We start from the raw sequence: 13,700 nt of genomic DNA, 5'->3' as shown, positions 1-13,700 counted from the left end.
GATGAAAAATGTTCAATGCTTTGGGGGCTTGATGTATCATTGTGTTCAAAGGAAAAATAAGTAGGGAGGCACAGAAGAGGTAATTTTCAAAGGAAAATGTAAATCTAACTATATAACATGCTATCATAGCAGTTTTCACTTAAAGTGGTTAAAACCTATTAACAATTCAATAGCATATATTGTAGCGCGTAATTTACTTGTGCTCAAAACAAACGCAAGTTAGGGTTAGTTTAGGGGTCGGCGAGGAGAGGGGAAAAGGGAGGAAGGGTAGATAAGGGTAAAGGAAAGTTCCCTCCCAGTCCGCTCCTTAATTGAAGCAGACCAGAGGGAACTGGGCAAAGGCCCGATCGCGTCGCCGCTCATAATTTTAAAAAAATCCTCCCCCGCCCCCGCGCTCAGAAGGAGCCACCCACCCACACATGCTTACATGAATCCTATTTTATAATATGTGCGTGCCAACGCCGGGAACTTTACGCACATGGACGCGTGCGGGCCTTTTATAATCTAGCCCTTAACGTGTATAAATAAGCTTTTGAAAATTGCTTTAATACATGCTATTGAATTGTCAATAGGTTTTACCCCCATTAAATACACTTAAAGGTGAATTTTTAAACTGGCGCCTGGGCGTCCATGTGCGCGCAGTTCCCAGCGCACACATGGATGCAACAATTTTATAACATGCACGCTGGCGATTAAAAATCTGACCATTAACGTGTGTAAATAGGCTTTTGAAAATTGCTACGATAGTATATTACATTTATATTTACATTTTCCTTTCAAAATTACTATGTTAGCTTATTTAGGCCAGGAAGCACCACACTGTGAAGTTTTATCGCAGGAAAGACCCAATATCGTGGGGTGATGGGGTGCTCCCATGATATTTTGCTCCTCTCTCAACAAAATATTCTGGCAGGATCAATGGTAACAATCCATGAGACTAAGCAAGAACACACAAGCCTGTACCAAGTGCAATGGTGGCCACCAACACACAAGGTCACCGTTACGCTAACAGCCATGTGACCCAAGAAGTCAGCCCCCTAAAAGAATAGCAAAAGTCATAGGATTGGGGGGGTCTTCTTAGACCACCCCGCCCATCACGGGGCCATCAATCAAGATGGCCTGGCAGAAAAAGTCCCAAAATAAAAGTTAAAGCAGCTGCACGAGAACGCCCCACCACAACCACCACCCAGCTTTATATTGCATGAACCCCTCTCCCAAACAGAAAGTCCTCCACCCCCCACCCTTTTACAAAATAAAAGTACGTCGGTAGGAGCCCCCCCGCCACCAACCCTCCCATTTACAAGATAAAAATAGGCCGCTAGGTCCCACTATCAATCTCCCCACACCAAAAAGGGCAAAGAAAATCATTGGTGGCCATTCTCCTGACCTTGCCCCGTCTCATGACTAGTCGGCGCCATTTTGGATTGGGGCTTTTCTATTTGTAAGGGTGGTTCACGCACTATGGAGCTGAGTGACGGGGGCTGCTTTAGCTTTTATTTTTTAAATTTTTGTTACCAGGCCACCTCAATTGGTGGCCATGGGGTAGCCAGGGGGGAGGGGGGTCTATTCTTGTAGGGGGATGTCTTCTTGCACAGCATGGCCCTTTAAATCTACTGCAGGACCATCAGGACCTGTGTTAGGGCTTTGGGTCTCCCATGGTAGATTAGCATTTTTGTAAAGTTGTGGATAAAATAGCATGGCTAACAATCAGCCGTGTTATTTTACATAGGACTTGCTATGCATGAGCTTCTTTGCATGGATTTGCAAAACTCATGCATGCAAATGCCAAGCAAAGCAGCTCATTGTGATAGGATCAGGTTTCAGGCCTAATTTATGCGCAATTCTTGCGCCTTGATAAATCGCCCTATAAGTTTGTTAATTTATTCATTCATTATATTTATATTCTGTGTAATCAGCCAAGTCGGTTTTGTTTTACAGTTTTATAGAACAACAATTCACTTTTATACCATCCAGTTCCTGTGCTCAGTTTACAGTTGCTCTTGCTTTCAGAACTGCGATTGTGCATGATTATTTCTGAATAAAGAGTTATGGGGTCCCATATCTAACAAATAATATGTAACCTTCATGGACTGCAAGGGTGTTGTGTTTCTCTTCTTCAATCCCAGGATCAGTCAGGGTCCACCAGGGATCACTACTTGGTGACCCGAAATTAATCCAGGGGAAAACTTACCCGGCTTCAACAAAGTCCACTGTCCACACCAAGGATTGGTTCCAAACAAAGAAAACATTTATTGTAGATGCAAAAGGCAAACAGGTACTCAGAAGAATCTTGTAATGCTTGATTGGACACTGTCCATTTGAAAGCGATTCCTTCAGCAAACTCAATCTTCATGAAATAGGGGGGAACCCACTCACAGCTCCCTTCAGCCCCCAAGGCCTTCGGGGTAGCATATTTAATACACAGCTCACTCTGCCGGAGCGGTCCCAGGAATAATTCTACTCCTTTACTTAATGGGTTTCTTATCCTGATAGGCCCCTCAGCCTTAAACTGCAACTTGGCATTTCTTCTATTCCTTGCTGCGGCGAGCCTGGATGCCTCAGAAGCCCTTCCTAGTCCCAGGACTCCTGAACACCGACCACACTAGGTGCCTGGGGGCCCCATCCCCACGTGGAGGGAATGTTACCTTCTCCCTTACCACACTCTCACATCCCCATATGCTCTCCCGCCCTTGACCAGGAAGGGAAATCCTACAGCACATAGCTCCTGACATTTGCATGAGCCTATCCACCTCGGTACCCCTCCCACTGCAGGAGAGGCTTGCACTGTGCAAGAGCTCTGTGGTGGACAGAACTCACTCACCGTCCAATGAACCCCAATAATAGGGTCTCTCTAGCACCGGTTAGTAACCTGGGGCTCAGGTTACAAATAAATCCTACAATGGTATATGAAATGAATATAAGCTTTGGGCTGTAGTTTGGAAATACAGTCATACAGGGTAATTTTCAAAGGAAAATGTAAATGTAACATAACTGTCGTAGCAGTTTTCAAAAGCCCATTTACCCGCATTAAGTGAGCTTAACACGGGTACAACCTATTGAAAATTCAATAGCATATATTGTAACAATTTTCTAAAGCCTTGAAAACTGCTTACCCAGTAAAGTCAATTAAGCTCGGATCATTTTTGTGAGCATGTCAAACCAAAAAGGAAGAAGACTATATTAAGAAAATCTGAGCGTACTGGTTTCGGGCTCCTGTGAGCATCCTGAATGATTCACTTAAGTATGCTGTTCATTGGGAGGGAGCTGTATATAGGGATGGACTTACATTCACACTCAGACTGGTAGCAGCAACCATCATGATCATAGACTCTTTTAGGGGGCAGTCCGCCAGCACATATTACGTTCTTCACAGGTGGGCATGTCACAAATTCCATAATAAGCGTGCCGCCTGCCATACAGGTTGCATTAAAACATTTGCTGTGGTTGCGGTTTGTCTGAAATCACAAAGGAAATGGACATGTTGCACATACTTGTAATATTTCATGTTCTTTACCAACGAGTGGGGAAATTCAGGACTGGCTCAGACTGTTCTTTTTTTTGGCCTGGAGTCAAGTAGTGGATGCAAGCTCCAGAGGCGTTTCAGAGAGTAGCCCATCCAAGGTATGCCCAAAACAAACCTATTTAGTACTAGTGTGCACACACTTCTGTTTCATTTTCTTTTTCAGGGGTGTGTTTCCTTTAATTTGAGGTTTGTTTTGCTTCTTGTCATGTCTTTGAATGAGAAAAACAACCTGAAACAAAATGAAAAACAAAACCAAAAAAACTCCCCAAACCTCTGGGCATCTTCTATTCCTTCACCCCAGACCCTCTCACTCTACAGTTAAAAATGTCTTCACGGGGCAGATGGGAATTTGTGAGCTCTGGTTGCACCTCCTCTGCTGCCGCCGGTACACCAAACCCAGCCTCTTCCTGCCAGCATCGTTTCCAATAGGGGTATGCACGCCAAATAACTTTGCTTCGTTCTGATCTCTTTCATTGGGAGGAGGGATTTGTTTTTTTAATCAGAATTTAATTTCAGTTAGAATGATTTTGTTTCAGCAAACAGTGTGTGCTGTTTCCAAATAGTGTCTTCTTTTTGCCATAATGAATAAAATAATTTTTTTTTCATTTGAACATGAAACAAAATAACATAGAAATGACGGCAGAAGAAGACCAAGTGGCCCATCCAATCTGCCCAGCAAGCTTTCACACTTGTTTTTTTCTCATACTTATCTGTTACTCTTGGTCCTTAGTAACCTTTTGGTTCCAATTCCCTTCCACTCCCGCTATTAATGTAGAGAGCAGTGATGGAGCTGCATCTAAGTGAAGTATCTAGCTTGATTGGTTAGGGGTAGTAACTGCCTCAATAAGCAAGCTACTCCCACACTTATTTGTTTACCCAGCCTGTGCAATTCAGTCCTTGTTGGTTGTTGTCTGAATATAAATCCACTTTTCTTCATTCCCCCTGCCATTGAAGCAGAGACCTATGCTGGATATGCATTGAAAGTGAAGTATCAGGCTTAATAAGGGTGTGTAGCCCATCCCCCCCCCCCCCACTCAGGTAATACAGGGAACTTGCCACCAAGGAAGGGGGGTAACTGCAGCAGAAGATCCCCACCTGCTCCTGTGGAGAAAGGAAGACTAAAGGGGGGGGGGGGTTTGCGGGTTACTGGATCCAGTGCCCATCCAAATCCAGATTCCACTTTTTTCCTTTGTCACATATAAAATCGGCGCGTCCATGTGTGCGCTCCGAGAACCACACGCACAAGGGCGCGCACATTATAATAACTACCCCAGTATCTTTTAGAAAAAAATAAACTCTCAATGTAATTAAACCTTTTACCAAAATACAAAAACACCTTTTTTACAATCTAATTCTTTTCTGATCGGTGTGTTCATGAAATAACCTCTTGGCACAGCTTGTTGATCACTGCTTGCAACCCCCCCTCTGAACTCATGGTCATTGTGGTAACCCTAGCTGCCTGCTCCTCCACCGATGGGGGAGAAATGTTAACGTGAGCCTTCAGGGAGGCTCTCTCTTCTTGCAAGCTCTTAAACGGCTCTGCCCAGCCAGTAACTTTGTTTACTTGGGCCAGCATGCGGGCTGGGGAATCCAATTTTTCCAGAACACTGACTTGCTCTTCCTCATCCCGGCTCACCGATAGGGGCTGTAGGAATGCTGAGGAAGTAATCCTCCTCCTCTTGGATCCTCAGAGGAATGATCCATCCTATTCACATGCGGGAGGGGGGAAGTCTTTCTTCTCTGACAACTCTCCTGAGAAGGGTCTCCAGTCACCTCAGGAAATTCAAAAGTTTCTTTCCCTCATTCTGGATTGGTTTTCCAGAACCGGAAAAGTAGATCAGGACCACTTATTGTGGCACCAAAAGTGCTTTCCGAGGTGCCTAGGAGCTTCACTGTGGTGGTGGTGGTGGTGTGAGGATTTTCTGCCTGTAGAGCCCTGAATATTTCTATCGCTGGAACTCTCCAACTGTTTGCGACATAGCGCCACTTGTCCGCATCGTAGCAATCCCGCTCCTGCACCATTTGTGTGGCCTGCTCCATCTCCAGGCACTGGAATTCATCCAGGAAAGATTCTCAGGCGCTTCCAGGCATTTCTCTTGGGGGTGCAATCTCTGAGCCACTGCTAGTATAACAGAAGTCACGTCCAAGGACGTGGTCCTCACAGGGGGGAAACACTGATTTCATATCTTGCTAGGTTTTCCCCGTTTTTCCCCCAAGAGGGAGGTAAGCTCTTCCTGGAGTGCACTGTCCTTAGGGGGTTTCTTCTGTGGCCCTTTCTGCTTTAGTCAGCACCTCCGTCCTCCAGGGTTGATGCTCCCTGGAGGGTTCTGTCATTTCTGGTGGGGCTTCAAGCGTCTCGGCATGCCAACTCCCACAAAGGACAGCTAGGGTTTCCTGTGTGGAGCGATGCCCACCACCCATAGGACTTCCTATGTCTCATCTCATACTGCTCCTCCATCCCAGACTGGACCTTCCGGGAGTTTGCCTCCAGGAAGACCCAAGCAGGATCCACTCCCTCATCTTTGTACTAATTAATAAAAGACTGCACCTCCATTGTTACAACTTTCTCTAAATACCAGGACAGAATGCACACTTATTTAGGGCACAGGACCACCCATCCCCACCCCCCCCCCCTTCATATAGGCCACAACTTCAGTGTGGCACCCTCCTCAGGTAATACAGGGAACCTGCCCCCAAGGGAGGGGGTAACTGCAGCCAAAGCACCCCATCTGCTCCTGTGGGTAAAGGAAAAGGAACAGGTCGATGCAGAAAGGTGCGTTCACAGCTGAATGTACCTAGCTGCCTGCACGTCAAGGTGCGTTTTCTGCAAGCAAAATGTACTGCCGATCCAGCCAGCAGTTTTGCGCACAGAAAAAAAAAAACACATTTCCAAACTGCAGTACCGCTTAGCGCCTTCGTATGCAAATCACATGCAAATGAGAGCATTAAGCATTACCACCTGAACCAAAGAGACTGCATCTGGAAACTTTACCCCTGGAGTTAAGATTTTAGAAGTAAGTAAAAAAGTTTTCAAAGTTTTAAAAATAGTCACAAAAACTCGCCGGGTAAGGGCCGGCAGCCACCGCCACTTACCCGATGAGTAGCTGACTTATTTGGGTAAGTGGCAGCAGCTGCCGCCGCCGTCATTCAGCCAGATAAATACTGCTTTATCCATCCCTGTGGCAGCGGGAAGCAGCAGCCAGATAGACGCATCAGTCAGTACTTACACGGCTAAGTAGCAGCAGCCCACAGCAGATAGCCATCTAAGTACCGATCTGTCCATCTTTCTAGTGGCTGCAGATAAATCAGTATTCGTCTGGCTTAGTGACGACGGCAGATGCGGCCACTTCCCCGGAGAGCCCGTCAGGGTTGCCGCCACCCCCTTCCCTAGTCATAAAGCTGTGTTCGTCCCGTGCCGAAAGCACTTTTTACAATTGTTACATGTTTTTTTTAAATCCCCGAGGCATTAGCATTTCATTGGCTTCCTGCATCGGAAGTTTAAAAAGCTAATAATCTTGGTGTTTAAAAACGCGTGCTAAAAGCCGGCGCACATTTTATAAGCGCCACGGTTACTGCGGGTTACAATAGAGCAAGTGGAGGAGGTGGATCCAGTGCCCTCCCAAATCCACATTCCCTGTTTTGTCTTTGTCAGACCTGCTTCCTTAGAGAGAGATACCACACACAAAACAATCTGTCAACACTTTACGGCACTCATTATGAATAAACTGGGGAATAACAGTGGGAAATGGCATTAATGCAGCAGGGAAAACACAGTTATCCTAAACAGGCAATATATTCATACATACATGTATGTGTATATATATATATATATATATATATATATATATATATATATATATATATATATATATATATATATATATATATATATATATATATATATATATATATATATATATATATATATAGGTAATAACTTCACTAATTCTGAACAGTAAGCTAATTACTTAGTATCCAAGAATGTCAACACCCTCTGATGGTATCAGCACTCTTGGTGCACATTAATGGTGAGGGCCTTGGTTGCATTAAATCAGGATAGCATTAAATCAGGATAGCAGCATCAGGATCCAAGGTCAAATGTCTTAACCCTGTGAAAAAGCTCCTTACTGCAGCTCTGAATCACAAGGCTATCCTCAGGGAACTGACAGTCAGATGTGAGCAGCTTACAGGCAGGGAATTTAGAGAGAGGGTTTTTTTCCCCCTCTGGCCTCTGTTATGTTAATCTAGAAGAGAGGTAGGCAGCTCCAGTCCTGGAGTGCCACAAACATGTCTGATTTTCAGGATCCACAATGATGAATATGCATGCTATACATTCGCATAACAGAGTTGCCTATCCCTGGTCTGAGAAGAACAGTCTCTCTCCTCTCTCACCATAACTTTCTAGAACTCTGATCACACTTATCTGATCTCTTTCTCAGTAGAGAGTTTCCAAAAGGAGCTCCCAGCTTCACTATCCGTGGATGCCTCTCTAGCAGCGCAACCAGGCTCTCAGTCTCTGGCCAGCTGATTCCTTCTCTCTTCTTCCCATGTCCTGAATGCAGACTTTTTCTTGCTAATTCTCCAGGCACAGTTCAAGTCACTGCCCTCTCACAGCCCAGGAAATCCAGCTTGCTTAGTCCACAACAAATAAATCAGCCAATCCCTCACTAGCGAGCTCTCATTGGATGACCAAAGTTAGGTGACCTCCTGAGGCAGGCAAGCTATGTCAGCAATAGAGGTTTTTTCCCTCTTCTTCTCCAAGTGGTTAATCCTGCAGCTGCTGGTTTTGCAGGGACTGCTACTAAAAGCTGTATGTTTTATGTTTGAACTCAACTTTCAACTAAGTGAACTCAACTTTCCACAATGATGATTCTTGCAGCTAGCAGGTTGCACAGAGTAGGTAAATCTGAGGCACGGTTTTAAGAGTTCAGTTGTAAGTAACTGTTCTTTGCTTCACTATACAGTACCAACCCCCAAGTAAGCTCATGGGGGCAGGGACCCACTTTAGGGGCCCCTGCCACAGGTGTTTGGCTGCATTTTTCTGCAGGTGTTTCACTGCATATTTCTCACAGAATTCCCTTCCTGCACAGTTGCACAGAATCTGTGCAGAATTCGCAGGCCCCGGCGTGCCACGAGCGGAGGCCAGCCCGCTCACGGTGAAGAAGGAGTAGACCTCAGCGTGCTGTAAGCAGAGGCTATCCTGCTCGCAGCAAGGATGGAGCAGGCCTTGGTGAGAGTGAGTATGTGTGCGTGTATGTGTAAGACTGCGAGCCTGGGTGGTGAGAGAGAGCATGTGTGAGGGTGCGTGGATATGGATGCCAGAGGGAGCCTGTGTGGGTGTGTGTGTGAGAGAGGGAACCTGTATGTGTGTGTATGTGAGAGAGAAGGGGGCTCTACATAAGGGTGTGTCTGCATCAGAGAGAGAGCAGGGAGCCTGTATGAGGGGATGTGTGTGTGCGATAGAGAGGGGAGCCTGTATGAGGGGCAATATTGAGAGAGGGGTCAAACTCTGGGAGTGGAGATAGAGTGGAAGGGATTGAGCCTGGAGGGGGAGGGGACAGATAGTGGCAGATGGAGGAGGCAGGGTCTGAAAGGGCAAAGTGAAAGGAGACTGGTCAGGGGAGTAGAGAGAGAGGGTGGAAGGGACACTCTTACAGTGACCTTCTAGAGAAATTCTGCTCAAAATATTTAAAAATCTGCATGTTTAAGTAATAACTTTTTTCTGTATTACATTTTAAATTAAGTACTTGAAGACTGTCATGTATATTGTGTTATTTTGACCCAATATAAAGTATGCAGAAATTTTCAGAATTTTATTTGCGCAGAATTCTGCGCAAATTTTATTTGCGCAGAATTCCCCCAAGGGTAACTGCTGTTTATGGTGCAGCAGTTGTAAGCTAGTGGTCTTATAACTCATCTCAAAGCCTAGTTACAGCTCTTTATGATGATATACTCTCACTATTTATCTTTTCTGTTCAAATGTTTAGAACGTCCGTTGCTTTTCCTACTGCCTTTCTACTACAGTCATTATTATTTATTTTCCTTTCATTTGTGTATATCTAGCAGTTTGAGTAAACATACTAGTCTTTCTTTGGTACTTCCTGCCTCATGTAGCTTTCAGCTATTAGACATCATCACTGAAGCAGACTCATCATTACGTGAAACAGAAATCTTAAGTGACTGGCTTACTGCAGTGGTTGGCTCCTGCCGCCTCTCAGTGCTTGTTGGGGCTGTTGATGGGCAAGGTCCCAGGAATCTCTCAGCTTCACACTTCTCACTGCAAACGGCATAAACGACACAGCCAGTCGTGTCTGTTATATTGTAGATGACCTCCCCTGTACCAAAATAAACATGAAATTAGAAATTCTGCAACTGCACAACAGAACAACTTATCAGAACAATGATCAAATTAAAATCTGAGTACAATTATCACTGCTCTCCTTATTTTGGGAAAATGTTCCATTTGGTCTGAAGGTGTTTCTGTATCCTCGCTATATGTTAAATATTCTACCCCTTTCTGGGGGCTATTTCCAATAGCCTATACCGAGTTGCAATGTAAATACTCACTTTTATGGCACCTAGTTTATAGCTCATTTCAAAGAGAAATTACCAGGTAGTTTCTCTTTGACAATTAACTAAAAGCACTTTCATACTCAGTACCTGCTGTCTGTGCAGCTAGCCAATCAGGGATAAAGTAGCACATGTACCTCTCCTCCTCCAACCTAAACACGCATCCCCATCTCCTGGTTGGAGGAGGAGAGTGGGTGTGTACATTCAATTTTCAAAGGTACATGTGCTATTTTATCCCTGATTGGCTAGCTGCACAGACAGCAGGTACTGAGTATGAAAGTGTTTTTAGCTAATTGCCAAAGAGAAACTACCTGGTAATTTCTCTTTGAAAATGAGCTATAAAGTAGGTGCCATAAAAGTGAGTGTTTGCATTGCGATAACACTTTAGAAAATAACCCCCTAAGTTGGCTCATTTAAGTTAACTTTTTTCTTTTTAATTCTGAAATGTATTTTATTTATTATCTAGTTATATTATTTATTTGTTTTTATTGTTTTTATTTGATTTCATTTTTGCTATGTGCTGTTTTAGTTTTATTTTTATAATCATTTAATGTATGTTTTATTTTACTTTATGATTATGTATGTGAAGATGTTCATCGCCTAGGCCTTTTGTGTTAGGCGATCCAGAAATTCAAATAAAATGTAAAGATTCAAGACAGCATTGTTTGTACAGAAGTAGGTATTATCAGATGAATCTAAATTCCTTTGATTAGGTGACCTGACAGTTGGATCAGGGGAGAGCACAAGATGTAGTGTACTTGGATTTCAGTAAAATCTGTGACATGGTTCTACATAGGCCACATGCAACTGCTATGGGCCCTAGATTGGGATAAAACTGGTTGAATAGTAGACAACAAAGGGAAGTAGTAAATGGAGTTTAGTCTGAGGATGGGGTTTTACTAGCAGTTTACTGCAGGTATTGGTCCCTGGACCAGTTATTTTCAATATTTTTGCAAGTGACACCGAGGAAGGATTGTTGGGGAAGGTTAGTCACCACAATCTGCAACAGGGTAGACAGCCAAGAAGATGTGAAAAACATGAAGAGGAATCTCGTGAAACTCGAGAAATAGTCTAGGGTCTGGCAGCTAAGATTTAATGCTAAGAAATATTGATTTATGCATTTAGGCTGCAAAATACCAAGGGAGAGGTATAGTATAGGGGGTGAAATTCTTCTAAGCATAAAAGAAGAATAGGTTCTGGAGTGATCATGTCTGATGCTCTTCAAATGGCCAAACAGGTGGATAAGGCAATTGCAAAAGCCAGAAATATGCTTGGCTATATAAGAAAAGGGAGGTGATATTGCCCCTGTATAGGTCCCTGGTGAGACATCATTTGGAATATTGTGTATGATTCTGGACATTGCACCTCTAAAAGAACTCAGTCTAGAGGGTGGCTACTAAAATGATCAATGGTCGTCATTCTAAAGATTAGCAGTTCAGACTTAAAGATCTAAACATATATACTTCTCAAGAAAGATGGAATGGGGAGATATGATGGAGACATTTAAATACCTCCAAGATTTCCATGGAAGGCTCTAGAACAAGGGATCATAGGATGAAGATTAAAGAGGGTTAACTCAGGAACGATCAAGGGAAATATTTCTTTACAGGTTCTTGCCAGGTATTTGTAGCCTGGATTGGCCACTGTTAAAAAAAGAATGTTGTGCTTGATGGACCCTTGGTCTGACCCAGTATGGCAATTTCTTATGTTCTAATTTCTTAAGGCAGTGGATGCATGAAACGGCCTCTCAGTGGAGGTGGTGGAGACAAGAACAATATCTGAATTTAAGAAAGCAAAGGATAAACACAAGGGATCTCAAATGGAGTAATAGGGATTGTAAAGCTGATTAGTTGGTGTGGACAGGCAGCCTCTAATTAGTGAATCATGGTAATAGATGCATGAGATTTTACACATCCATAAGAAACATTAATTTACAGGAGGACATTTTCAAATAGCCCACGTAACTGCAAACTGTCGGGCCGATACAGTAAAGCATGGCCGCGGTTGCGCGGTTTTTAACCCGCTTTGGACGTACGTTTTGAGCACATAAGATGGACGCGCAATTCAGTATCAGCTTTTACGCATCCTTAGCGCTAGCCGAAAAAGACGCGTATCCATTTCCGCACGCCGCATGCATATGATATATTAATGATCGGATTAGCTGTTCCCTCCGATACAGTAATGTGCGCCCAAATTATCGCGTTCTTAACCAGCTTATTTACCGCATCTTTAACCTCTATATTTACCGCCTACCCTGACCCTGGCGTTAGTGTGGTGTTCAGTCAGCTTCGGACCGGACAGCGTCATGGACAACATGCATATATTGGCTCTGGCGATCTTTTTCATTCGGTTGAGAAGCAGAATGAGAAATGCTCGGCAAGCGAATTCTACAAGGCAGATTGGAGAGGCCAACAGGGGAGCCCAGCAGCAAGGAGAACCCAGCCAACCGGAGAACCCAGCAGCAAGACCAGAGGAGGTATGTGTTCATCGCTGGGCCTCTCTGAGGCTCCGAGGGTCTAGTAAAGACATGGACGCCTCTACAGACGCCGGAGAGATGGGAGCCGCGCCAGGTCTTCCTCCGGCATCTACTAGACGTCCTGAGGCTCCGAGTGTCCAGCGGAGACATGGACGCCTCTATGGATGCCGAAGAGATGGGAGCCGTGCCAGACCTTCCGGCATCTGCTAGGCGTCCTGAGGCTGGGGGAGGGGGGGCAGCAGACGCCTATACAGACGCCTATACGGATGCCTTCCTCCTTGCATGTCCATGCTCGGAGGCCCCAACCTTGGACATCCAGCCGGGTGCTCAAGGCAGTGGCCATGGATGTTGTAAGGCAGCGGGGCCTCCCCTCTGATCATGGATGCCCAGAAAGAAGCGGGAACGTCCATGAACGGAAGCCACGACCTTGGATGTCTGGCCAGGCACTCAAGGCAACAGCCATGGACGTTTGGAAGGCAGCGTTCCCGTCTCTTTCTGGGCGTCCATGCTCAGAGACCCCGACCTTCACCGATGCCCGGACATCCTTGCACGTCCTTAAGCGCCCGGACGTGGAAGTTTGGGGGTGGCCTCCGATCAAGGACGTCCGGATGCTCAGGACAGCGGCCCCGGTGTCCATGCAGGGTCTGTAGAAAAGAACCATCCACTTATCTGCTGGAATGACATTTGAAATGACATTTGAAATGACAGGTATGGTGCCAGTTCACCCTGGATACTGGATAGGCACTGTATACCGCTCTATACAGTAAAATGGATTGCGAACGCCTACTGTTTCATAGGTGTGCCTTTGACGCTCCTTTGCCGCCGCTTGGATTTGAGTCTAATTTGAATACTGAATCGAGCGGCTTGCGAACTTTGCACACTTTTTTTTATGCGTCGGTACTGTATCAGCCTGTATGTGGGCACTTTTAATAAGTGTACTTTAAGGAAATTTTCAAAGAGAAATTACCCATGTTGTTTTTCATTGAGAACTAACATCTGCAAACTTTGCATTTTCTACATGTGCAGGTTGCTCGGGAGCAAGGGGGAACAGAGCATTTAAGTATGGAAATCAAATGTACACGTCCTGTTTTCCTCCCCCTGCCTCCGCACACCCACAGGAATGCCTTTTTT

The 13,700-nt window shown here is 44.9% G+C and overlaps 1 protein-coding gene across 1 annotated transcript in view; it reads right to left on the bottom strand.

Moving 5' to 3' along the window:
- Positions 1-13,700, bottom strand: part of LOC115079486 (mucin-5AC-like) — a 186,495-nt gene that overhangs the window by 27,501 nt on the left and 145,294 nt on the right. The window contains exon 30 of the mRNA XM_029583111.1: positions 9,713-9,858. Coding sequence (XP_029438971.1) covers positions 9,713-9,858 — 146 coding nt within the window. The remainder of the gene's footprint in view (positions 1-9,712; positions 9,859-13,700) is intronic.

This window comes from Rhinatrema bivittatum, chromosome 17 (genome assembly GCF_901001135.1).
Source record: "Rhinatrema bivittatum chromosome 17, aRhiBiv1.1, whole genome shotgun sequence".
Classification (NCBI taxonomy): Eukaryota; Metazoa; Chordata; class Amphibia; order Gymnophiona; family Rhinatrematidae; genus Rhinatrema; species Rhinatrema bivittatum.
This window is presented reverse-complemented; position numbering and strand designations above follow the sequence as displayed.